At 51.7% G+C, this 26,061-nt stretch overlaps 1 protein-coding gene across 3 annotated transcripts; it reads right to left on the reverse strand.

Moving 5' to 3' along the window:
* PMM2 (phosphomannomutase 2) lies at positions 1-26,054 on the reverse strand. Of its 3 annotated transcripts, none has more exons than XR_016225930.1 (8): positions 25,939-26,054; positions 18,358-18,469; positions 16,714-16,790; positions 15,777-15,868; positions 11,913-12,012; positions 11,133-11,778; positions 10,360-10,475; positions 1-1,300 (listed from the first exon to the last, which is right to left on the reverse strand). XR_016225930.1 is itself a non-coding variant. In XM_002711745.6 (8 exons), the coding sequence occupies exons 1-8, from the start codon at positions 26,002-26,004 to the stop codon at positions 1,202-1,204; spliced, it is 738 nt and encodes a 245-aa protein (XP_002711791.1). In that variant the 5' UTR covers positions 26,005-26,054; the 3' UTR covers positions 1-1,201. The 3 variants fall into 3 exon arrangements, 1 of the variants encoding a protein (XP_002711791.1); XM_002711745.6 differs by having other exon boundaries at positions 11,703-11,778; XR_016225931.1 differs by lacking the exon at positions 11,133-11,778.
* Between the last annotated feature and the right edge of the window lie 7 nt (positions 26,055-26,061).

The raw sequence follows: 26,061 nt of genomic DNA on the forward strand, positions 1-26,061 counted from the left end.
TGAGAATCAACAAGGAACGTACTTTAATGTGCTGATTTTCATTCTGAAAGGCCATTACAGTATCACCTGAAAATTCACCGCGGTTTGAGGCCACTGGATGGCAACGCCCTGGGACTCACCCAGAGACACCAACCTGTGGGTGGGGAAGGGGCAGGGACCACAGCAGCCTCCTGCTGTCACCACCCCCATCTCAGGCCAAGCTTACCTGTGCTGATGGCGCCTGGTCCTGACCCAGGAGCTGGAGTGGTGAACCACTGCGCCCAGAGCGTCCGTGTTTCTAGAACCGTTCGCAGAAAGCACTCTCCCACTGCGCTCTGGTCAAGGCCTGTGGGCCTTTGTTTCACAGAGAACTTGGAGAGGGCATGGGGGACACAGGCCCGGCTGCGGCTTCCCCACCCCTCAGTCTGGGTGAGGGCCTGGGAGGGCCAGCTGAGGAGTGCGGCTCCTGTTCCTGTAACCATCCGGGCTGCACGGATCCCTGAGAAAGTAGCACTGAGTCCTGGCGCTGGGAGGCCTCGCTGGTCCGGGGGAAAGGGTGTCTGGCCGAAGGCTGATGTCTGGAAGCGAGTTCCTTTGCACTTGGCTCAGGGCCTGCCTCCAGGCAAAGGGCAGTATGGCCAGCACCAACCCTCCCGGGCTCTCAGTTCCCACGACCTCCCGTCTTGATGGCTACAGAAAACAGCCGCGGTGCAGTGAACAGAGCTGGCCCACCATCGCTCAGCCAGGCTGCGCTGAGGTCTGGGTCTCACACACAGGAAGTGGTTGGGAACAGAAAAGGTGCATCCAGTCATTTCGCTCATTCGCCCGCCCCCACGCTCCCTCGGGAGGGAACTCCGTTGCAGGAAGTGTTAAGACTGTGGTCACCCTTTCTTCCTCATCACCAAATCCCCCTTTCTGGGGTCTACACAGGGTCCTATTGGGTTTCCTGAGACTCAGGAGGGAGGGTCTTCCTGCATCATTCTAGAACCACGGCAGGTTCTAAATGATGGTGTAGTGGGACTCTGCACTTTAGGCGGGTCTCGGGCTGGGGTGAGGTGCAGCCTGCTGCGGGCTAGTTCTCTGGTCCATCCTCGACAGGCGTTCCTGGGCCGTGGAGGTGGCGCCAGGTCCCCTGCCGAGCGAGCACGACTGACAGCTGGAGGCGGGCCTGGTCACGGAGAGGGGGACTGCGGGGCTGTTGGCCAGGATGCCCTGCCCCGTGTTAGAAGAGCTCCTCGCAGACCCTGCGGGTGTCCTCGGGCGCCGTCACGGTGTAGCCCACGGTTCTCGGGTCTGTGAAGATCTCGTGGTCGTTGCCTCCCTGCAGAGACAAAAAGCACAGATGCAGGCTCCGCCTCCCCGGCTGCTGGGGGAGGAGCCGAGACGCCACCGGGCTGGGGCTGTTTCTTCGGTTACCTTTCTCTGAGTTCCTAGGAGAGGCACACGAGCAGTCATTAGTGAGGAGGGATTCATAACCTCCTCTTGAACTGCAATTTGGCTTGGAACACGTAATTACGCCTCTGAAAGGAGTCACGATGCTCTTGCGAGGCTGTCTAAGGCTTATTTTTCTATCAAGAAAGAAAAGCAAGCAGAGCCCCTGACAGAATTCTCACAGCCGTCAATTTGTCTTAGCTGTGCCCGAACCTTCCCCACAAGCCACGAGGGCAGGGCAGGCAGCTGGGAGCGCGTGGCCCACGAAGCCTTCTGTGGTGACCGTCAGGGCTGCGTCACTGCTGACAGCGACACAGGCACGGGTGATGGCCGCAGTGTGGCCACTGTGTGCAGGAACGGAGTTGAATGGCCAGGATTCTGACGACCTTCAATGGCCCAAGTCTCAGGTCTGAGCCACATGTAGGTGCATGTGTGTGGCTTGGGCTGGACACTGTCTGCCCCTGACTAGGGGTGTGACTACAGTGTGGATAGAACTCAGAACCTCACTGGAGGTCTGCAGTGAGAAGCTACGAGGATGCTGGGAAGAAGGCCTCTGGACAGCGAATCCCTTGGGTCAACCCTGTGCCTTCTGGGGCACTCACGCGCTACTTCGCCCAGTGTGCCTCCAGGGGCTTAGAGCACGGACCACCAGGCCTCAGCCAAGGACACACGGAGGCCTTGACGAGGCGGGTTTGTGCACGGGCCTGTGTCTGAAGAAGCCAAGCGCGCACTGGGTGGTGCCCGGCCAGCCTGTAGGCCTCCCGCTACGCTGTACTCGGGGCCACAGGGAAGCCCCTGCTCTCATAAAGCTAGGCACACGCAACTCAACACCTAGAAAAAGTCAAGTAGTCTGCGATGTGATGAAAATAAGGCAAAATGGATTTTCCTGACCAAGCACAGAACATGACGCCAATCAGGAGAAAAACTGTTGGTGCAGGGGAATCGGACACCAGTTCAGAGGACTGACACTGGAGACTGCCAGGGCCCTCACGCTGGCCGCAACAAGCCACCCCAAGCAACAGCTTCTCCAGCGGGAGACGGAGTCCGAGACTCGAGGAGGGGGCACTGCATGGAGTCCTGCCAGAGGCCGTGGACTGCGGCCACAGGCATCGACCCAGGAGCCTGCTGGGGCCAGCGCTGGCCTCACACTTTTCCTGGCCACTGTCTGTTCCGAAACACACACAAGTGAAAGCAGTTCTAGTAATTCTTAGGACTAAAAGAGGAAGTCGCATGCCTCTCAGGAATGGCCCGGGGAGTAAAAACCACAGAGACGCTGACAGTCTGGCACCCCCAGAAGTGCCACGCGTGGCTCTGTCACGTTCAGCACCTTGGCACTCACTCACTGAGGAGGAAGCCCACGCATTCAGGCAACAGCACCAGCACTGTTCGTGGATCTGGAACCTAGAGACACAGAGCACACAGACCCAGAAGGAAGCCCCGGAAGCCCAGCTCTGGACAGACAGCTCAAGCACTTTGTCAGGCAGAATTCAAGGGCAAGGGGACCCAGGGTGACCCGAAGGGAGGGAGGGGACAGGCCACAGATGATTCAGGAAGGAAGCAGGCCAGGGTCAGGCCACGGGGGCCTCGAAGACTTGGGATTTCATTGGAAGGCTGCGAGCCGAGACCTGATGGGATTCGCCCCGCAAAGGGTGGAGAGGAGGAGGTACAGGGGGAGGCGGAGAGCGCTGTTAGGAGGCTGTAGGCCATTACCCGGGGAGAGCAAGCTCTGAAGCAAAATGGGTTTACCTGGGTCCCCTGAGAGCTGCCGAGCCTCCCCTTCCCCAGAGAGAATGTCGCAGACAGCTGCCTGATTGTGGCAAGGAGGCAGCTGGGGTCCCAGGGAGAGCCTGCTTCACTTGACACTTGATGAGGCAGGGCCAGCAAGGCGTAAACGTCCCCTTCCCCAGGCTGGGTGGGCTTCCCAGCTCTGCTGGCCCTCAGAGGCCCTGCAAGGCTCCCAGGGGCATCAGCATCACCACCACCACCCACCTCAGGTCTTGCTCTCCCTCCCACCAACAGACCCGTTTCCCTCTTTCTGACTCAGAGTGTGGGTGCGGGGGTGCAGCCAAGCTCACTCGCCCAAGAAGGTACAAGGTCAAGAGAAGCAGAACCCCAACACTGCTCATGAGTTTAGCAAGGCTGCAGGAAGTGAAACTGCAATCATTGGATCTGCATATGCAGATTCCAGTTGGAAGGCTCGGAGGGGACCTGGCCAATCCGAAGGAGAGGCCCCAGCTCAGTGCAATCAGCTTCCAAATATGGAATCTCTGGGAGGCCGAAGGACGGGGCTGACAGGCATCCCCAGGCCAAGTCTGCACGTGCTGCCGTCGAGGTGCCATGTGGCAGTGATTATCCCTGCTGTGGGAGGGCAGTCGAGAGCACCCACAGCGGCTGGCGTGTCCTGCCTGAAGGAGCACCCAGGCCGCAGGACTTGGCGGGACAGGAGCAGGCAGCTGTGGGCAGCCCCTCACCGTGGCACAGGTGGACGCCCATTCCAGCTCAGCCTGGGGAGCATCTCCATCTCCAGGGGCCAGTGAGCCAAGGGCCTGCCCGCCAAGTGTCCAGAGCAGCAGCCCTCTCTGGCTGCAGGGTCAGAGAGGAGCCTGAAAATGCTCCAGGGCCATGTTTTGAGAGCGATTAGAAGACCAATGTACCTTGATCAGGTGAGCACTATGGCTTAGAATCCAGAGGAAAACGAGTATGGGGATGGAGCACGGGCCAGCCATCAGGCTGGTGGCCCTGGGGTGACCCTCAGATCTGGTGGCAGCTCGGACTGCAGCCTCTCTGTCCTGCCCAGGCCTTGGCACAGGAGCACCTCCAGGAGATGCGGACTCCGCCCTGGGGCTGACGCCGATGCCTCCCTGAACAAAAGCTGCAGACGATGCCTGTTTATGGGAGAATGGTTCTGAGGTTCTCAGGGCGGATGGGGCCATCCACTCGTGTTCAGGAGGCAGGCGGGCCAGCAGGGACCTGGGGAACACCCCTGGTGCACGGCTTCTAGGCACAGTACGCCGCCTTCCAGTGGGCCAACAACTGCCAATCTGGTTCAACCTCCTCAATCAGTTCAGAAGGCAGACTGTGGAGAGTGGCGATTCGCCCAAGGGCCCTCTGGGAGCACAGGATTTGCCTCATCACGTGAACTTAAGCCTGCCATCAGCAACACAGGACGACCTGATTCTCAAATGGTTTAGCCCCAGAAATGAGCATTACTCAGGTCTGTGCAGACGGCCCGTTCCGTGGCTTGCTGGCCCTCGGGAGTCCTGAGGATGCCGTGTTACCAGGAATGGTGAGTCCAGAATCGTGCCCGAAGCCTCACCAGGAGCTCCGGGCCAGGACACAGCTCACTACTTCCAGCACGTGAGAAGGTGCTCCCTGGCCAGGGCAGCCGCGCTCTGGGACAATCTCATCAACAGATGGGCCTTCTAATAACTTCCTCATACAGTGAGCAGAGGCTCTGCCTTCCTGCAGCCTGAACCCTGGGTTACCAACTCTCCTCCTCGGACCTCACTTCACTCACACGGCTCCTTTAGAGGAGGAACTGTGCTCCCAGGGGCCGAGCGGGGTCACCTGGGTCTCCCACTGCCTCCTGACACCTGCCCATCACACCTGTTTCAACCTGGCCTTAAAGGAAGACCGTCCTCTTCAGCACCTCTGCAGTGTAAAACGTTGCACAATCAACCAGGAGAGGAAGGCTCTAGGCTGGGGGATGTGGGAGGGCGACAAGGGGCGGGGCTTTGGTGGCACTCCCCTGGCTGGCTGGCTGAGGCCCCACCTTCCTGGAGCACTTCCTCTGTGGGAGGGAGGACCCTGCCTGCCCTGTGGGCTGCCTACCTGCTAGGACTGCAGGAAACGTACAGGCTAAATGGCCTGCTCAGGGTCTGACACGGAGGACATGCCTGAGAAGTTGTTTCCTCCCTTTTCTGTTTGACATTTTAAACATTTCTCTCTTGGCCTTGCAGATAAAACTTGGGGATAAACATTTGGCACAGGAGTTGAGCTGCACCTTGGCACCCTTGCACCCCGTCAGAATGCCTGGGTTCAAGCCCAGCTCCACTCCCAACCCCAGCTTCCTGCAGATGTGCGCCCCGGGAGGCAGCAGGTGTTGACTAAAATGCATGGGTCCCCGTCACCCACATGGGAGACCCAGACTGCTCCAGGATCCTGGGTTCCTCCTGGCCCAGCTCAGACAGTTGCAGGCATTTGGGGGAATGAATCAGCAGATGAAAGATCTGTCTCTGACGTCCAAGTAAATGAAATCAATACTAAAAACTCTCAACACTTATTTTTCAATAGCACATTCTCACGGTTCAAAAAAAAAAAGACCCCTGTCTTAGTGACGTCTCCATCCTGGTCCCCACCCTACAGGTGACCGCGGCAAGGTTTTTGTTATTTCTTTGCAGACTCCTTTTATGCATTAGCAAAGCTAACAGGGAGATTATGCCTCCTACTTAGAAACAGAGCACCTTGCTTGTACTGTTCTGCACTTGGCGCAAGTCCCAGAGGTGGGTCCACAGCTGTTTCCGTAGCGCTGAGCTATCTCCCTCGTGGACGAGCCAGCACGGACACGGCCAGTCTCCTCCTGCGGAGTGGCAGGGTGCTCCCGACCCTGCCCCTGCCATACGCGTCATTTCACACATGCTCAAGCACTGGCTAAATTACCAGAAGTGGAAGTGGTGAGTCAACATACGTGAGCTGCTCATGCTCATGCGCTGCTGGCATGTTTTCATGTTCATTCTGCCTTAGGCCCAGATGCGGCTGACGAATGCATCACAAAGCCGCTCTCCTGCCTGGGATCTGAGCGTGCAGGTGACTCGGCTGGCACAGCCCCTGTGCAGCCATGCAGGCCTGGGTGTGTCCTTCAGTGCCCCCCCACCCCCCTCCCCGCAGTGCACTAGGGCACTCTGGGGCAGGCCTGGGCTTCCAACAGGAACAGAGCCAAGTTCTAAGGAACCTAGGTCGTTGTGCCTGTTGGGAAGTGGGGCTGACGGAGTTTCTGGGACTGCCAAGTATTTCGAAAAGCAAGGGCCAACACCTTCTTCCTTCACCCTGCTCCAGGTTGCTCACAACAGAGGGCAGCTTTTATGTCACCCCAGATCCTGCCAGTGGGAGGCTGTGCTGCTGGGGATCAGAGGCTGATGGGCAGCTTCTCAGCCTCGGACCGGCCAGAGGAAGGGCTTTTACTGACAGCTGTTGGCTCAGGTGCTGTTTTTCTAGAGCTGGCAAAAACAGCAGCTTCAATACAAAACAAAGAAAACTGGTTTCTAAACATCTGCCATCCAATAATAATAGTTGACAACCAGTATTTGGGCTGCTCTGTGTGTGAAGTTTTGAGAACTGATAATGTTGGTTAAACGCTTAGATGGCTGGACAGTTAATCCCCTTTCCAGGACACCAAGGGTCAAAGGATCAGAGACGAGAACAAAGAACCACCCTAGAGTGCTCACCACAGCATTCGGCATAGTAGCACAAACCCCTTACCAGCCCAAGGTGCCTTTGCCAGGGGAATGGGCAACTGTGCCTAAATGAGAGAATATTACACAGCCATTGAAAATCTATTTGCAAAGATATTCACTAATATGGGGAAAATAAAGTGTTAGGACAAAAACTAAATATAAAATGCCATGCAGAGATCCCACGGCCGGGATCACCTACAGCGAAGGAAAAGGCAGGGATGGGGCGGGCAGCTGATGCACTGCCATCACAGTGACTTCCCTTTCTTCAGACCATTTTTTTTTTTTTTTTTTAGAATTTATTTGAAAGGCAGAGAGAGAGAGAGAGACTGACAAAGATCTTCCAACTGCTACTTGTCTGCTCCCCAGATGTCAACAACAGCTGGGAGCCAGGAATTCAATGCAGGTCTCCCACGTGGGTGGCAGGACCCGAGTACTTGAGCCATTCATTATCTGCTCCTTCCCAGGGTGTGCATTAGCAGGGAGCTGAAATCAGAAGCCGAGCTAAAACTTGAACCAGGCACCCAGTGTGGGATGTGGTGTCCCAGTTGTATCTTAACTACTAGGCCAAATGTTTAAACATTGTTAAACAGAACAGAAAACCCTCTAATTTCCAAATGCAAAGTCATTTTCTGATTATGCAAGAGCTGCATTCCATTCTGCAAAGTTCCAGCTGAGGCTTCTAGACTCCACACAGCAAGACCGTCAACAGTACAGGACAATCTGTTGTGTGTCCTGATGCTCGCTTCTCCGTCTGTCATACATGGCTCTGAGCTGGAAGGACTGAAGCAGCTTCTAGGCACCCCTGAGATCCTGGGTGTAACTTCATTCCTTTTTTTCTCCTTAAAGTCGGACAGTGTGGCCGGCACCATGGTGCAGCTGGCTAAGCTGCTGCTTTCGATGATGATCTCACGTGGGCGCTTGTTCACGTCCCAGCTGCTCCACTTCAGATCCAGATCCCTGCTACTGCGCCCAAGAGAGCAGCAGAGGATGGCTCAACTCCTTGGGCCCCTGCACTCACGTGGGAGACCCAGAAGCCGCTTCTGGCTCCTAGCTTTGGTATAGCCCAGCCCCGGCTATTACAGCCATTTAGGGAATGAAACAGCAGATGGATGATCTCTCTCTCTCTCCTTCTCTCTAATTCTGCCTTTCAAGTAAATTAAATAAAATCTTAAAAAAAAAAAACAAAAAAAGGGTGAACACTACACTTCCTTCAGTGAATTCTCCCACTCACTGGGAGACAACGGTGAGAGGACGCACTGATTTCTCCTGGAGGTTCTGATTTCGATTATTTGGGAACCACCCTTAAGTGGGACTGCTGGGTCATACGGTGGTTATGCAGGTTCCCCATGTAAGAGCCCCACAGTGTGGAAGGGCTCCCTGGTCTCCACACCCCTGCCAGCACTATCTTTTTTTTTTTTTTTTTTGATAGCACTCACCCTAGCAGGTATGAGGGATATCTCAATGTAATTTTAATTTTCCTCATCAGCGATGTTAATTAAGCCTTTTTTCATATACTTGTTGGCCACTTGTATGTCTTCACTGTTTACTGAAGCCCAGGGCTCATCTTTCAGTCACAGTATTTGCTTTAGACACAAGGCGTACAACACCTTCTCCCGTCACGTGGACTGCCTTTTCACTTGTGGGCTGCTGCCTGTGCTGTGCCTAGCTTCTGAGTCTGACGTAGTCCCCCTTCTCCACTTGGCCTGAGTCTGTGCTTCTGGTTCATACCCGAGAAACCACGGCTAAGATCAGTGTCAAGAAGCTGGTTGCCTAGGTCTTCTTCCAGAAGTTTAATACTTGCAGGTCTTATGCGTAAGTCTTGGATTCATGAGTACAGAGTCAGTGGAAGGAAATCAGGATCTCACTGAGAAACGCGCATGCTCCTATTCACTGCCACATTACACACAACGCCCTGCATATGGAAGTAACCCACAGGTGTACTGACAGATAAGTGGATAAAGAAAATGTGTATTCACACAGTCGATTATTACGGAGCCTGACTTTAAAAAAGGGAAAAAGAAGGAAACCCTGCTTGCAACCACACGGTGGAACCTGCAGGACACTCTGTGAGGTGAGCCAGTTACGGAGAGAGACACTGCCTGACTCCACTCGTATGAGACAGCTAAAACTGCCAAGCTCACAGAAGCAGAGAGCAGACGGTGGTTACCGGGGCAGGGGAGATGGGGAAAGGGAACCACAGTGGGTATGCAGTGTCAGTTACAGAAGATGAGCAGGCTCCAGTGTGCTGGACAACACAGTGCCCATGGTCAATGAGATTTACGTGGTCCATGTACAATTCTAAGAAGCTACAACTCATGTCAAGTTCTTGTTCTTACAACAAAGCAAAATTTAAAAAATCCAAAACTCCCCTCAAAAACAAAGAGGTATAAAGATATCCAAACTCACCAAACTGCATACATTAAATGTATACATCATTTGTTTTATCACCTAAAGCAAGACATGGGCTTATCCTCTCCTGGAGCCCCCTCAGGCCAGAAGACTGGTGGGGCACCTGGCTGAAGGCAGGTCCATCGTGGGCAGATCTCAGCAGAGCAGCAAAGGGGACAGGGGGACGCGAAACTGCACATGCAGTGTTTGTGATGGACCCCTGCTGCAGGCTGCCCATAAAGCCTGAAACAGGACTCCAGGCGGCCACAAAACCAATGCCCTGGGCAGCACGTGAGGGAGAAGCATCGCACAGAGGACAGAGGGGTCTGAAGAAGACGCCCTGGGGACGTGGAGCCCAAGGGGGGCCTGTGGGGCTGTGAACTGGTGCAGAGCCCCACCCCACCCTCGATGGCACCGATGCTAGCCCAGACTGCTGGGGTCCAGCTGTCCAGGAGGAGCCTCAGGGTGGCCCTGGGGAAATTTCTTCTGTATTTCCCCTTCTGCCCTGCCCTTTAACACGAGACTGAGACTGGGGATTTCTGACCTTGTCCTCCTCCCCGACCAGGGACTGCTCCTAGCAGAGACGGAGGGGGAGAGAGAGGAGACAGACAGAGTGCCAGAGTGTGAGTGTGTCTGTGGCTCAGGACTGACCCAGGGTCCTGAGACTCCTGGTCCTGCCACCATTTAAGATTCCTAGGGCTCAGCTTACCACAAATGCCTCCAGGGGGAAAATGCAGCGGGAAAATAAAGTAAAACCAGCAAGAGTTCGAAAGCCAGAGAGGGTCCAACCACAGTACCGGTGTTCTGGAAGGCACTTTTTAAAATCTTTATTAATAGGAAGAGGACACATTTCATAGATACAATTCTAGGATAACTAGACTGGAAGGTACTTTCAGAAAGTAAGATCCTTGCCACTAACGTGGAAGGGGGTATCTGAGCTTGGAGACGGGGGGACCCGATCACACCCTCCCTAGGACCAAGGCCATCATTCAGCTGGAACTGGGCCAGGGGTACAGTGTGGGTGAGGGGAAAGACAGCCCATTTGTCAATGTCCCCCGCCTTGGAGCCCAAATCCAACAATGAAACAGCAGACACTTTTCATACTTACTGGCATGGTTTTGTCTCCAAAGAAATAGATGGTCTTAAAACCGTCATTTTCCACATGTCTCAGGCAATACCTCTTATCCCATCCATCAGGAAAGACATCAAAGCTGATCTGGCCCCCTGTCGGGTTGGGAGGAGACACATAAAAGCTAAAGGTGAAAAACAGGCTAATGGCAGTCACTGAGAACATGTCACAGTCACAATGTACTCTTTGTCAGCAACTGGAATGCCAAGGTCGATATTTCATAGCCAAGTTCATTACTTATACTACTTTAGGGAAAGGTTCTAGAAATTAATTTTAGCTTTACGCCTTTTTCCAACATTATTTCACCTGGGTCTGAAAATGAGACACAGAACGCCAACCCTGAATAAGAAATGTCTTAGCATTTAGGTGCTCCGTCAAGCCAATGTGTTCACAGGGAGCATGCTTACGGGAGCCCCACAACAGCTACATTCAGCTGCTCCGCGTCCCACTTTCACACTCCCTAGTGGGAAATGCTGGACGCAGGCTGCATCCTGTCCATCTTGCAGGAAACAGGAAAATCACATTGAAGCTGATCTACAGGCAGCTTTCATGGAAAACAAAAGCCTTTGCAAATCTTGTCAGAAAGAGGTCCATCTTACAGTTCAGGGATGCTTAAAATCCACCCAGTCATCTATTATACACAATTCCTTTGCAAATCCAGTCTTCCTACAAGCCACGTGTTACAGCTAGGAACACGAGAGGGCCGTAAGCCAGGTCTCATCGGCAGTGAGAGGGGAAAGCAGTGTGCTTACAGTGTTTCACAGGCAGTCTACCAACAGACAAGCCCGAGACTCCAGACACCAGCAACGCCGACACGTGGTTTGGCAAGGCAGGCAGAAGCTTTGTGAACTTGAACGAGTTTCTTCTCCTTTCTGGCCCTTGACTTCTTGGTTCAAAAGCAACTGCCTCCCAAGCTTCCTTGCTGTTCAAACATTCTACAATTCCAAAACAGACTCAGCCTAACTCATCTCTGCCTTGTGAAGTGAGTGTGTCTCTTCCGCGCCGCGGTGTGAGGACGCGTTCTTACTCTTCTTTCATCATAACACGTTCCTCTTCATACCGAGAGAAGTGCAGGCAGGAACCGTCGTGCTGGGGAAGGAGCCAGAACCAAACCCAACAGTCGGAAGCCATCTCCTGACCGGGCAAGTCCTGCTGTGGCTGATTATGCAGAAAATCAGCGGCTGGTTTTCCTCCACAGGGTGGACGCTCGGTTCACCTTCGTGCCCATCTTGACACAGGGCACAGTCTGGTTTCAACAGCTCACCAGCCCACAAGCTCCTGGCCAATGGGTACCAACGTTTGGACATTTGTATATACGATACCTATGGAAAACGTGAGGCCTTTTCCTGCAAACTCTTTCCGCAGATCTGCTACAAATTTTTGTCTTATGTTTTCTTTCTGAGAAAAACAAAAAGACACCAATTGTCTATTGTACTGAAGTTTAGCAAGCACACTTTAAATACTGGCCACAAGGCTATACATCTTATTTTTATAAACCAAGCCATTCACCAGGATGTTTCAGAAAGACTCACTTTGTCAAGTTCATAGAATTCAATGCGTTCCTCCTGGCTGCAGCTCCTTCCAATAGGGGACACGTTCAGCATCCCATTTCGGAATTCAATGAAGGTGCCCCTGGAGAGGAAAGGGGAGAAAGGTTCCCTGAAATACACTATTGATTTGGGAAGCTTTCCAGATGGACAGTCTGAAAACTGGGCAGTTTTGAAAAGCACAGGCCGGCATGATCAGTGTTTCTCAGAGCTGAGTTGTGCAACACACCACATGGGACTACTGAACCTTGAAATGTGGCCAATCTAAACTGAGATTAGATTTGAAAGTAAAAAGCAGCAATGTGACCAGTATTAATAACATTTTATAGCGGGGCTGGCATTATGGCACAGCCAGATAAGCCACTGTCTACTATACCAGCATCCCAAATGAGCACAGGTTTGAGCTTCAGCCCTGGCTGCCCCACTTCCGGTCCAGCTCCTTGCTAATGTGTCTGGGAAAGCAGCAGAGGATGGCCCAAATACTTGGGCCCCTGCCACCATGTGGGAGACCCATGTGGAACTGTGGGCTCCTGGCATCAGCCTGGCCCAGCCCCGGCTGTTGCAGTTACTGGGGGAGTGAACCAGTGGACTGCAGATCTCCCTCTAACTCTTTTAAATAAATAAATAATATCTTGGGGCTGGTGCTGTAGCACAGGTTAATCCTCCGCCTGTGGTGCTGGCATCCCATATGGGCGCCGGTTCTAGTCCCAGCTGATCCTCTTCCCATCCAGCTCTCTGCTGTGGCCTGGGATAGCAGTAGAGGATGGCCCAGGTGCTTGGGCCCCTGCAGCCATGTGGGAGACCCGGAGGAAGCTCCCGGCTCCTGGCTCCGGATCGACACAGCTCTTGCCGTTGTGGCCATTTGGGGAGTGAGCCAGTGAACGGAAGACCTTTCTGTCTCTCCCTCTCACTGTCTGTAACTCTACCTCTCAAATAAATAAAATACTTCTTAAAAAAATAAAATAAAATAATATCTTAGAGACAGTTTAAAAGATCATTTTCAATACATGCAGAGGTAGGGAACCTTCTTTTCTGCCAAGGGGCCACTTGGATACTCATCATTTGCAGGCCCTACAAAACCAGCCTGCTACAGATTCACTGAATTTCGAGTCCCACCTGTGGTTATCTTGGCAGGGACCAAAAAAAAAAAAAAAAAAAAAAGGCCTTATACAGCTTGCAGGACAAATGTTCCGCACCCCTGGGTTACATAAAATATGTTATTAAATTAGTTTTACCTGTTTCACATTACATTTCTGTTGGACAGTACTGCTGTTAGGCAGAGAATTTTAGGGTTAGTGAAGACTCAGTGTTTCCCTGAGGAGTTGGAACACACACGTCCTAGACATTTACTTTGCCAGTGAGCTCTGGGACATAGCATTTTACCAAGCAAAGCCACAGAGGAAAGGGTCGTCCTAAAGCCTCAGTAACAGCCAAAGAAACGCCACTTATCCAGTGGCAGACTGCTCCTGTTTGGTTTGGTCACAGAAAAAGAGAACAGCTTGACCCTGTGTTAGATATTTCAAATGGAGATGATGAAACATTGTTTTTCCCACCATGTCTCAGTCTCTCAAAACAGCCTTTTTTTTTTTTTTTAAGATTTATTTGTTTATTTGAAAGTCAGAGTTACACAGATAGAGCAGGAGAGGGAGAGAGAGAGGGAGAGGGAGAGAGAGAGAGAGAGGTCTTTCATCTGCTGGTTCACCCCCCAACTGGCTGCAACAGCCAGAGCTGTGCCGACCCAAAGCCAGTAGCCAAGAGCTTCTCCCGGGTCTCTCAAGTGTGTGCAGGGGTCCAAGGCCTTGGGCCTTTTACTATTTTCCCAGGCCATAGCAGAGAGCTGGATCAGTGCTCATTTGTGATGCCAGCACTGGAGGCAGTGGTTTTACCCCCTACGCCAGAGTGCCGGCCCCTCAAAATAGCTTCTTAAAAACTCAGAGGGGTCAGTGTTGTGGCGCAGTGTGTTAAAGGTCCGACTTGCAGCACTAGCATCTGATATGGGCGCCAGTTCGACTCTCGGCTGCTCCATTTCCAATCCAGATCTCTGCTAATGCACCTGGGAAAGCAGTGGAAGATGGTCCAAGTCTTCGGACCTCTGTACCCATATGCGGGAAACCCGAAAAAAGCTCCTGGACCCTGGCTTCGGCCTGGCCTAGCCCTGGTCATTGTGGTCATTAGGGGAGTGAACCAGCGGACGGAAGATCTCTGTCTCTACCTATCTTTCAAATAAATAAATAAATAAATCTTTAAAAATAAAGAAAAATAAATAAATAAAAACAAGGATGAGGCAGCTTGTCAGGCATGCCCTTCCTCCCTGAAGACGTGAAGTCTGACTGCACCGGCCCAACCCCCACGGCACACACGGGCAGCACCGACACCACCTGCGGACAAATGCTGCTCACCGCAGTCTCCGTGCCGCTTCCTGCACTCACCAGGCATCTGTACTATTCTGAACGGCAGCTCCGCACTGTGTCTCCCTCACTGGGTGGTAAGCTCCCTGAGGACAGGACTGAGCCTTGCCCTTTTGAACGTTTTTTATTCTCACTTAATGCTTAACCCCAAGACAAGGCAGAGCTGAGCCGGGATGTATGTACATTTTAACTTCACTGTGGAGAATGTCTAGCAGAGATAGACAGAACAGGGTAAAGACCCCCACATGCTCACTGCCCAGGGCACGTCATGCACACTCCCTCCTGAGGACAAGGAGGCTCCTGCGCTCTGGCTGGAGAGCCAAGCAGAGGCCCCGCTGTTAGGGTTCTGCTGGGCTGAGGCAGCCCTGAAATTCAACTGCCATTTGGAAAGTGGTACAGGATAAATGTTGCAAAGTGGGAAGAGAGAAATATTTCAAAGAAATCAGCTGTGATCTCCCCACCAAGAAACAGTCACTGCTGGCATACAGGTCTGTATCCTAGTTTGTTTTTTTTTTTAATGTACGCTATTATTTTCAAAATAGAATTTGATGATGGTAGCCATCCAGAGCAGGAGGAAGGTTCCCAAACCAAATGTCTACAGAGGTCAGAAAATGGGAAAATGGGAGAGGGGCCGGCACTGTGGCGTAGGCAGTAAAGCCACTGCCTGCAGTGCTGGCATTCCATACGGGCGTTGGTTCGAGTCCTGGCTGCTCTCTTCTATGGCCTGGGAGAGCAGTAGAAAATGGCCCAAGTTTTTGGGCCCCTGCATCCTCATGGGAGACCTGGAAGAAGCTCTTGGTTCCTAGCACTGGGTCGGCACAGCTCCAGCAGTTGTGGCCAATTGGGGAGTGAACCAGCAGATGAAAGACCTCTCTCTCTCTCTGCCTCTCCTTCTCTGTGTAACTCTGACTTTCAAATAAATAAATAAATCTTAAAAAGAAAAAAAAAAAAAAGGAAAGGGGAGAACTGGACTGTGAAAGACTGGAACAAATGCAGGCGTGTGGGATGGGGTAAGGGCAGAGGCGGCAGTGCAGCCAACGGCTGCCCCACGGGAATGAGGGCCCACAGTGGTCCCACACAGGCGGCAGGGACCAAGCTACCCGAGCTACCACCTGCTGCCTAGCAGGGAGCGCACGAGCAGACACCGGAACGGGAAGCCAGCACTCAGCACCGCAGTAAGGGACACACGCTGCATTTACATGCTGCTTCAGTCACGTCCTCTCCCCGACAGCTTGGAGACAGGGCTGCACTGGCTGTACACGTTTCCACCATGTGGACACACCAGTTCATATACTGTCGGCTCTCAGACCATTTCCAGCTATTCCTACACTTGATCTTACCAAAAGGCTGAGAAGCGACTTTTCCACTTAATCGTTACTAAGTGCTGGGCTTCAGACTTAAAGGAGCACGAGCGGAGCCTCTTTGCTAAAAGGAAACCCACCTCTTCTTTGGGAGTTTAATTTTCGCGATGTAGCTCAGGCAGTAGTTGATTAAATCCTGGATCAGCGCCTCCCCGAGGTGGCCTTGAATACTCTAGGGAAAGAAAACACTGGAGTTACTTGGGTTAGCAGGAGAGGGCCACAGCAGGCTCAGGCCGCAGCCACCACTGCAGGATGTCACCACGCTGACGCAGCGGCGTCCGTGCCGCGCCCCACTGCCTTTTCAATGCTTTTCCATTTTTCTCCGGTTGAAAACATTCAGCACACCAGAAAAGCTCTAGTCAAAAGCTTTTTATGCTTCATTACTCGAGATTTTTGTATTCATTAGCTTTCAAACACTTCCTGAAAGACCCAAAGAGTTTATTGCTGCTGCTTCTGTTCAATTAAAATATCTACAGATGCTGACAGAAAGTACACTTGCCCTCACTGCTAACAAAAGCCACACGGTTCCTTTTAGAAATCCACTCGGCGAGGCAGCCTACCCTCGTTGCTGCTGTAACAGAAATATTAGAATTAAGTATCTTTAAGAAACAATTATGGGGCCGGCACGGCGGCTTACTAGGCTGATCCTCTGCCTGCGGCGCCGGCACCCCAGGTTCTAGTCCCAGTTGGGGCGCCGGATTCTGTCCCGGTTGCTCCTCTTCCAGGCCAGCTCTCTGCTGTGGCCCGGGAAGGCAGTGGAGGATGGCCCAAGTGCCTGGGCCCTGCACCCGCATAGGAGACCAGGAGGAAGCACCTGGCTCCTGGCTTCAGATAGGTGCAGCACGCTGGCCGTAGCGGCCATTTAGGGGGGTGAACCAATGGAAGGAAGACCTTTCTCTCTCACTGTCTAACTCTGCCTGTCCAAAAATATATATATATATATAAATTATGAAAATTTGGTTACCAATTTGGTATCAAAGACCTTTCAGAGAACAGTTCAGACACTCAGGAACCCACCTGTTTAGACAAGAGTTTCCCGTCTTTGTATGCTACCAAGCCATTTTCTGGAAACACGTAATCATATTTTTCAATCACTAAAAAAAAAAAATATTTTTTAGAATGCAATGAATCAACACCTATGTTTATTTCTTGATTAATGTTTAGCATCCAAAAAACTACTCCAATAAGGACTATAGAAGACTATTTTGTTTTAATAGACTGGGAGAGTGGGAAAAAGGAAAAAGCTCCTTTTAAAAATGATAAAGGCCCTTTGGTTACAGATTTGAAGATGACTGGGCTGGAGACTTGGTGATGGTTGGGGTGGTTTATTTCCTGCCCCTGCCCCGCGTTACTGTGTGGTGGTGGGGCCCCCACACCTAAGTGTTAGTAAGTTTCCCAGGTGATTCTGACACATGTGGGCCTTCAGCTGGGGAATGTGTGATTTTATTGTCACCACACTCTTCATTGTTACTACACGCACTCCCCTATGCTGACACAAAAGCTCACTGAGGATGTGGTTACATATACCAGCAGGAGAGAAAGGGCAACTGTGTCCAGGTGATCGGGTTTCTGGGGCTTACTGTGCTCCATTGTGCTGCCTTCAGCATTTCTAAACAGGTCGTCTAAAAGGAAAATTAAGCTCCAGTGGGACAGAGTTGTAGAGGGACTGCAGCGGTTACTTTTCCAGTAATCATGACCCAGTATTACTGTAATATACTACATCCGGAACAGTTCCCAGCTCGGGTGACTTTACCCCTAGAGAACATCTGTAAATGTCTGGAGACATTTTTGGGTTCACGACTGTGTGTGTGTGTGTGTGTGTGTGTGTACTCTGCTGGCATCTAGTGGGTACAGAACAGGGATGTTGCTAAATGTCCTACAATGCACAGGGTGGCCACCAGAAACAGAATTATCTGGCCCAAAATGTCAACAGCCCCAGGGTTGAGGACTTTGCCCTAGAGGAGCTGGTGCCACGATGTGAGGCAGCTAGGGACAATGGGAGTTGAAAGACTGATGACTGCAGCCATCTGTCCACCCATTGACTCTTGCAGCCAGGCACCCCCGAGGCCGGGGGCTTAGGCCTCGGGCTTCAGAGATGCCTGACGCAGGTCCAGATCTTCCAGACACACAGAACCAGAGTTTGCAGTGATCACACAGTGCTACATTGGTAGGGCTTACACTGAGCATCCCAGGTGCTGAAGGGGCCTGCAAGACTCTCCTGCAGTTTTCTGGGGATTCTCGTCAGTGTCAGGGGCAGCCTGGTGACTCCCGTGGTTAGGGGCTCTGGGAAACACTGCGTTAGGGGAACAAGAGAGGCAGCTGAAGTCAAGGCACCTTGCAGCCGTGCCTGAGGGAAGGGACAGTCAGGAAACCGGCACACAGAAGGATCACCGTGTGCACAGACATGGACACCTTGCTAGGTGAGTCTATCCATGTATCTCGGCCCCCAGTACTCAGTCAGCAACTCCAGAAATTCATTTATATGATTAAAAGCCAAGGAAAAAGAAATGCGAAGAAATTATTTCCCCAGACAAGGATGCAGAAAGTCTGGTATACAGGGATTTTGGGCAGAGAGCTGCCTGTGACCCTTGGCTATAGGAGCCAATAGCCTCCTAAGATGGCAATCTTGGACTGAAATATAATTGTAAATGCATCGTTTACCATCAGTTCCCAGCTGCTCCTGCACTTTCTCGAAGTCTGACCCGCCTACCACTCCGATTTTGATCTTCTGTCTCAACTTTTGTAGAAAGTCATCCATTTCTTTGGTAATTTTCTGCATTCAAAGAAGGAAAATACAACAGTTATGAGCCACAAAATATAGGATTACAAGAGTAATGCAAACCTTATTTTCACACATCAAGATTCAGTTACTAGATATGTAGCTAAGTTAAAAAATTTTGGTTGTAACTTGGGGCATTATGTTTTTACCAGAATAAACTCAAGTTTTCCTTATTTTTACCAAAATTTAAACACATAGGCAATATATTACTAATAGCTGTTATATATTACATATTGTTCCAGCTACTTTTCTATGAATTTATATATCTGCCTATATGTACATGCAAATAGGTCTTATTTCTGAAATATATATAAGGGGCTGGCGCTGTGGTGCAGCGGGTTAACGCCCTGGCTTGAAGCACTGGCATCCCATATGGGCGCCGGTTTGAGATCCGGCTGCTCCACTTCTGATTTAGCTCTCTGCTGTGGCCTGGGAAAGCAGAAGATGGCCCAAGACCTTCGGCCCCTGCACCCACATGGGAGACTCAGAAGAAGCTTCTGGCTCTTGGCTTTGGATTGGCACAGCTCCGGCTGTTGTGGCCAACAGGGGAGTGAACCAGTGGATGGAAGACCAACCGGCCCCTCCCTCCGTCCCTCTCCCCTTCCCCCGCCTCTCCTCTCTCTGTGTAACTCTGACTTTCAAATAAATAAATAAATCTTAAAAAAAAAAAGTCATGAAATATATATGAAAATATTCTATGTCCTGTGCAATGTGCCAGGATCCGTTAGGCCAGTGAGGGCAAATAGTTAATGCCAAACCACGTGAAATTAGGCACAAATAGATAGCCCTAAGCTTGGTGGGACTTTTATTGCCTGCTATTCGGCTGCACCACCATTAACTTTCCAAGCACCCGACCTGCGACATTCTAAACCGCCCGAGGGGCTGCAGTCAACAATTTCCAGAGGGGTTTTCTGCAGGTCCGGACTGCCCTGTCTCGGGTAAGACTTGCCCACACAAGCCCCTCCGGACAAGGAGCTTTCCGGGCCCTGCCCACTGCCCAGGTGGCTGAGAGCTTACTTCAGACCCACCACGCTGCCCTTCCGAGAGGGAGCTTTCCCTGCCTTGGTTGGTCATCCATCTCCATGCCTTCTTGAGACTCGGGATTCCTAAACCCAGCACAGTGACTGACTCTGTCAACACTCTTGTGGTGAGCTTTCCGTGCCCAGGCAGACTGGCTCATTCCTTTGAAATGCTACAGTCTATTCCAATTATGGGTTTAGGTTAATTTTAGAACAAACTATTATGTTAATAATGAAGAAGTTCGGAAGTGTTTTTTTTTTTTTTATAATTACACAAAAACAAAAATCAAAAAGCAGAAAAGGTCACTGGATTTTTTAAAAGATCCTATCTATAAACAGTGGTCTTAATGTTATTATTGTATGCTAGTTAGATTACAAACTATATAATAATTTAAAGGAAATTATAAACTGAGAAGAAAAGCTATCACTATATTAAGACAGATCACAGTGAAATTTTATTTTAAAAAGACTTATTTATTTGAAAGAGCTACACAGAGACAGAGAGAATCTTCCATCTGCTGTTCACTTCCCAAATGGCAACAGCAGCCAGAGCTCAGCCAGGCGCTCCATCCAGGTCTCCCACATCAGCAAGGAGATGGATTAGCAGACTAGCTGGGACTTGAATCTGTAAGGGGCGCTGGTGTATCAAGTGGCAACTTAACCCAATGTACCACAATGCTGGCCTCCTGTGAATTGTTAAAGTCTTAATTGATTACTGGGGCCAGTGCTGTGGCGTAGGTTAACCCTCCATCTGTAGTGCCAGCATCCTATATTGGCACTAGTTCAAGTCCCAGCTGCTCCACTTCCAATCCAGCTCCCTGCTAGTGGCTTGGGAAAGCAGTGGAAGGTGGTCCAAGTCCTTGGGCCCCTGCACCCACGTGGGAGACCTAGAAGCTCCTGGCTTCCGATCGGCGCAGCTCCAGCAGTTGCGACCAATTGGGGAGTGAACCAACGGATGGAAGACCTCTCTCTCTCTGCCTCTCCTCTCTCTGTGTTAACTCTTTCAAATAATAAATAAAATTTAAAAAAATTTCAAAACAAAAAAATAGAAACAGAAAAAGATTCAAAACTTGAAATTAAGGTAGAAAATTAAAAATTTACTTCTGGTAAACAATTATAGAAAGTAGTTTTGAGGGCCAGCATTGTGGCATAGTAGGATAAGCCATTGCCTGCATGCCAGCTTCCCATACGGGTACTGGTTTGAGTGCTAGCCTGTCTACTTCCCATCTAGCTCCCTGCTAATGGCCTGTGAAAGCAGCAGAAGATGGCCCAAGTGCTTGGGCCTCTGTACCCATATGGGAGACCTGGATGGAGTTCTGGGCTCCTGACTTCTGCGTGGCCCAGCCCTGGCCATTTGGGGAGTGAACCAGCAGACAGAAGATTCCTCTCTAACTCTGCCTTTCAAATAAATAAATATTAAAAAATATATATTTTGGGGACAACTAAGGAAATTCTGCCATGTACCAGTGGGGCATTTATAACACCAGGGCCTGCCCCTAGGGCTGATGGCCATAATCAGAGTGTCCATTTCTATAAAGTATCACGGGGACATGGTCTCCTTTGTTCAAGCCCAAGGGTACTTCCAAACTTCAAAAAAGCTTGAACAATGGAATTAAAAGATAATTTTGATATAAATCTTTTTTAGCAGGCTGACACTGTGGCATAGTGGGTAAAGTTGTCATCTGCAACTCCGGCATCCCACATGGGTGCCAGTTCAAGTCCCAGCTGCTCCACTTCTGATCTCACTCCCTGCTAATGGTGGAGGAAAGTACTAGAAGATGGCCCAAGTGTTGGGCCCCTGCACCCATGTGGGAGACCTGTGGGAAACTCCTGGCTCCTGGCTTCAGCCTGACCCAGCCCCAGCTGTTGCAGCCATCTGGGGGAGTGAACCAGAAGATGTATTATCTCTCTGTGCCTCTAACTCTGATTTTCAAATAATTTTTTTAAAAAGATCTTTTTGAAACCTATGCAGTTTTTTATAAAATATGCATTTTCCACGAACATGTTGAAGACCCTCATATGCACAGATTTTAAAAGTTTGAACCTCAAATAAATGGATGTGTCAATTCCACTTTCCATGAACTTTCGGAAGCCCCCTCATACACAGTGTCTCGTCTGATCTGCTACAACAGTCAAGATGTTGTGGCGAAGACCACATGGCCGGTGAAGCCTCAACTGTTTTTCTATCTGGCCTTTTACAGAAAAAAGTTGATCAAGCCTTGGGCTACAGTATGAAGCATTAGAGAATTGGTAGACTTTTCTTAAGTGTAATAATGATGCTGAGGTTTTGTTCTCTAGAGATGCAGCCAAGGCCTAAAATAGGTGGCGGTAAGGGTCAGTGATGAGTGCAGCCTAGGAAGCTGTCCTGCAGGAGAGATCGTCCATCTCTTGGTTCCTCATCGGATTCACTCCCCAAATGCTTGCAACACTCAGGTCTGGTCCAGGTGACACCAGGAGTCCAGACTCTATCCAGGACTCCCATGTGGGTGGCAGGGGCCCAAGTACCTGAACCATCTTCTGCTGCCTTGCGGGATGTGTTAGCAGGAAGCTGGCCTGAAACGGGAGCAGGCGGAATCTGAACTGGCACTCTCATATGCTGTCACAGGAGTCGTGTACTGCGACTGCTGCGCAGGACTGTCCCTTTTCTAAAGAGCAATTCCCCTCGAGGCGGAGAGACACAGGAGCAGTGAGAGATGGCGTCTATGTCTAAGGCAGCTCTTCTAGGCTGTTTCAGCGACACTTTTGAAAGTTTTTAATGGCCGGCACCGCAGCTCACTAGGCTAATTCTCCACCTGCGGCCCTGGCACATCGGGTTCTAGTCCCGGTTGCTCCTCTTCCAGGCCAGCTCTCTGCTGTGGCCCGGGAGTGCAGTGGAGGATGGCCCAAGTGCTTGGGCCCTGCACCCCATGGGAGACCAGGAGAAGCACCTGGCTCCTGCCATCGGATCAGCGCGGTGCGCCGGCCACAGCATGCCGGCCGTGGCGGCCATTGGAGGGTGAACCAACGGCAAAGGAAGACCTTTCTCTCTGTCTCTCTCACTGTCCACTCTGCCTGTCAAAAAAAAAAAAAAAAAAAAAAAAAGTTTTGATGATAGGAAGTTGGAAAACGATTCTCCTAGGTTTGCGCCACCTTTCTTCTTACGGGCTTTGGTTCGAAGTTCCAAGTAGCTTTAGATGAAACAGCGTGTTAAGGAAAGGACTGAGCACCAACAAGCTTCTACAACACTGACACGTGCGAATCTCTGGAGTGCGTGCTAATCAGTCTACTGTTTAGGTCATGTCCTGTGCCAGCAGCTGCAGGAAGACAGAGCCCGTTCTTTTGCCTCAGGATTGCAATGTGTGGGCCCAGCGTTGTGGCACAGGAGGTTAAGCCACCACCTCTATGGCGGCGTCCCACATCAGAGCACCATTCAGCCCCCAGCTGCTCTCTGCCGATCCAGCACGCGGCCATGTGTCTGGGAAGGCACAAGATGTCTCAGGCGCTTGGTCCCCTGTGGTCCAATGGGAGCCCAGCTTGGAGTTCCAGGCTCCCAGCTTCAGTCTGCCCCAGGCCCAGCCAGTGCAGTCATTTGAAGAGTGAACCAGCAGATGGAAGATCTATCAATAACCTCCTGTCTCCCTACTGCCTTTCAACTAGGTAAATCTAAAAAGCAACGTGCTCTTCAAGGTATGAGAATGCACATGTATCAGGAAGTGAAAGGCTGGATAATCAATAAATCTGTTGCTAGCATTTTTATTTATTTTTTACTTAAGAAACAATTTTCTTTTAAATTATGGATTCTATTTTTTGATTGTTAAAATTATTTACGCCGGTGCCGCGGCTCACTAGGCTAATCCTCCACCTGCGGCCCTGGCACACCGGGTTCTAGTCCCGGTCAGGCACCGGATTCTGTCCCGGTGGCCCCTCTTCCAGGCCAGCTCTCTGCTGTGGCCCAGGAGTGCAGTGGAGGATGGCCCAAGTGCTTGGGCCCTGCACCCCATGGGAGACCAGGAGAAGCACCTGGCTCCTGCCTTCCGATCAGCGCGGTGCGCCGGCCGCAGCGGCCATTGGAGGGTGAACCAATGGTAAAGGAAGACCTTTCTCTCTGTCTCTCTCTCTCTCACTGTCCACTCTGCCTGTCAAAAAAAAAAAAAAAAATTTACATTCGTTGCAAAGAATATGTATTTCAAAGGAATACATTCTCAGTTGCCAGGTTTCTTTGCTATTTTATACTTTGTGTGCGCACAGCCCCATTGTTTCTGAGATTGAGAAACACCTTCCTGAATGGCACAGGACAACTGGACACCTTCCACTGCAAGACCTCGCGAGAACTGACAAACGACAATGCCCTGAGACCCCAGTACTGCGTGAAGCTGAGGCAGTCAGACCTTTATGGGGTCTCTGTTTCTTTGTTTAAAATGGTAGTAATAATTGTTTTACTTAAGATGAAAAAGGGAAGAAAGTGAAGAGGGCCTAATATCACGTAAAAAGACATGGAAATGTAAACCCCAGGCCACTATGGTCCATGGGACAAACCGAGCAGTTGTTTTCTTAAAAAAAAAAAAAATTGTTTATTTGAGAGATACAGGGAGAGGGAGAAGAAGTAGACACAGAGAGAGTGAACTTCAAAGGTCTGCACAGCCAGGGCTGGGCCAGGCTGAAGTTAGGAGCTGGGAACTCAACCTGTATCTCCCATGTGGGTGGCAGGGACCCAACTACTAGGGTCATGATCTGCTGCCTCCCGAGGTGCAATCAGGAGTGGGGCCAGGACTCAAACCCAGGCACTCCACGGTGGGAGGCTGGAGTTCCAAGTGCTGCTTTAACCATATGCTACGTACCTGCCCCAGATGTTGGCTTTTCTAATAAAGCAGGCCTGTACTGGAACACAGCCACCCCATGTTTTTGCACGGTCTACAGCTGCTTTTGCAATAAGCTGAGTAGTTATTGCAGACCATATGGTCTGCAAAGACTACAACATTTACTATACGGCTTTTCTTAAAAAATGAATTGCTGGCTGCAGTTCTAGGCCAGCATGGTTTTTTTTTTTTTTTTTTTTTTTTTTTGACAGGCAGAGTTAGGCAGTGAGAGACACAGAAAGGTTTTCCTTCTCTTGGTTCAACCCCCAAAATGGCCGCTACGGTGCTGCGCTGATCCGAAGGCAGGAGCCAGGTGCTTCTCCTGGTCTCCCATGGGGTGCAGGGCCCAAGCACTTGGGCCATCCTCCACTGCACTCCCTGGCCACAGCAGAGAGCTGGCCTGGAAGAGGGGCAACCGGGACAGAATGCGGCGCCCCGACCGGGACTAGAACCTGGTGTGCCGGCGCCGCCAGGCGGAGGATTAGCCTAGTGAGCCGCGGCGCCGGCCGCCAGTAAGGGCTTTTAACAACCCACAGGTGTGTGCTGACTGCTGCCTCCCATGGCTGGTGTTCCTGCGACCAGTCTGTACAAGGGAGAGCCTCGCCACGAAGCTGATCGTAGCTGAAACGTACGCGCGCCCGCAGCAGGCAGATCTGAGCGCGGGGGGCACGCTTCCAAGGGTGCAGAGACTCACCAGGCTGCCTGTGACGACCTAGGACGTCCCCCCGACCCCGACCCCGACCCCGGCAGGGGCTGCACAGGGCGGGTGGAGACGGCCCGTGCTTACGGAGGCCTACTGCGAGCAGACACCTTGCATTTGGTCCTATTCGGATGACACGTAACAAGCACTGTCCCCGCTTCCGGCTGGGGCTAACTGGCCCAAGCTGAGGCTCCGCTAGGTCCTCTGGACTAGGAAATCTACACTTTCTTTCTTTAAGATTTATCTATTTGAGGGCAGAGTTGCAGACAGAGAGAGGTCGAGATAGAGAGAGGGGGTCTTCCACCCACGGGCTCACTCCCTAAATGGCCGCAAGGGCCGCGGCTGCGCTGATCCGAAGCCAGGAGCTTCTTCCGGGTCTCCCACATGGGTGCAGGGGCCCAAGGACCGGGCCCGTCCACTGCAGCTTTCCCAGGCCATCAGCAGGGAGCCGGATCCGAAGTGGAGCAGGTGGGACTCAACCCGGCGCCCATATGGGATGCCGGCGCCGCAGGCACACGGATGTTTAACTAGTAACAGCCGCAGCGCCGGCCCGAACCCTGCGCTTTCAGCATCTCGCTCCAAGGTCCAGCCACGCGCGACGGGACGGGGAAGGTCACACAGCTGCTGAGGGGGCCTCGGCTGGGGTTCAGGGCTCGCGGCCAGAGAACGGGCTGCTTGTTCTAACCCAAGTTTCCCGACCCCGCCCTCCCTCTCCGAGCACCCCGGGATCTTGACGAGCTGCTTCAGGCCCGTCTCCCGCCGCTGGGGCACCCAGACCAAGGGCAGCCCCTGGAGGCGGGAGGCGGTCCTCAGCTGCACCCAGGCACCCAAGCTGGACGGTCGTTCGTCCCGTCTAGGAGCAGAAAGTGCTCCGTGCCGGCTGCCGCCAGCCCTCTGCGCGCCGCCTACCTGCCGCGGGGCGGTCAGGGTCCCGTCCACGTCGAAGAGGCAAAGCGCTGGTCCCGGAGCTGCCATGGCCCCCGTTTCCGTCCACACCTGAGACGACTCGTTGGCACCCGGACCTCGACCCGG

Source organism: Oryctolagus cuniculus, chromosome 19 (assembly GCF_051225735.1).
Source record: "Oryctolagus cuniculus isolate XC-2025 breed Fujian yellow rabbit chromosome 19, ASM5122573v1, whole genome shotgun sequence".
NCBI classification, from domain to species: Eukaryota; Metazoa; Chordata; class Mammalia; order Lagomorpha; family Leporidae; genus Oryctolagus; species Oryctolagus cuniculus.

What these genes read in the sequence shown, in the direction of transcription:
- PMM2 (XM_002711745.6), bottom strand. Translation starts at nt 26,004, where the DNA reads ATGGCAGCTCCGGGACCAGCGCTTTGCCTCTTCGACGTGGACGGGACC. An exon ending in GGAAACTCTTGTCTAAACAG is followed by an intron (nt 15,869 to 16,713) that starts GTGGGTTCCTGA and finishes TTCTTTCCCTAG; the next exon opens with AGTATTCAAGGCCACCTCGG. An exon ending in ATTAAACTCCCAAAGAAGAG is followed by an intron (nt 12,013 to 15,776) that starts GTGGGTTTCCTT and finishes TTTCCTCTCCAG; the next exon opens with GGGCACCTTCATTGAATTCC.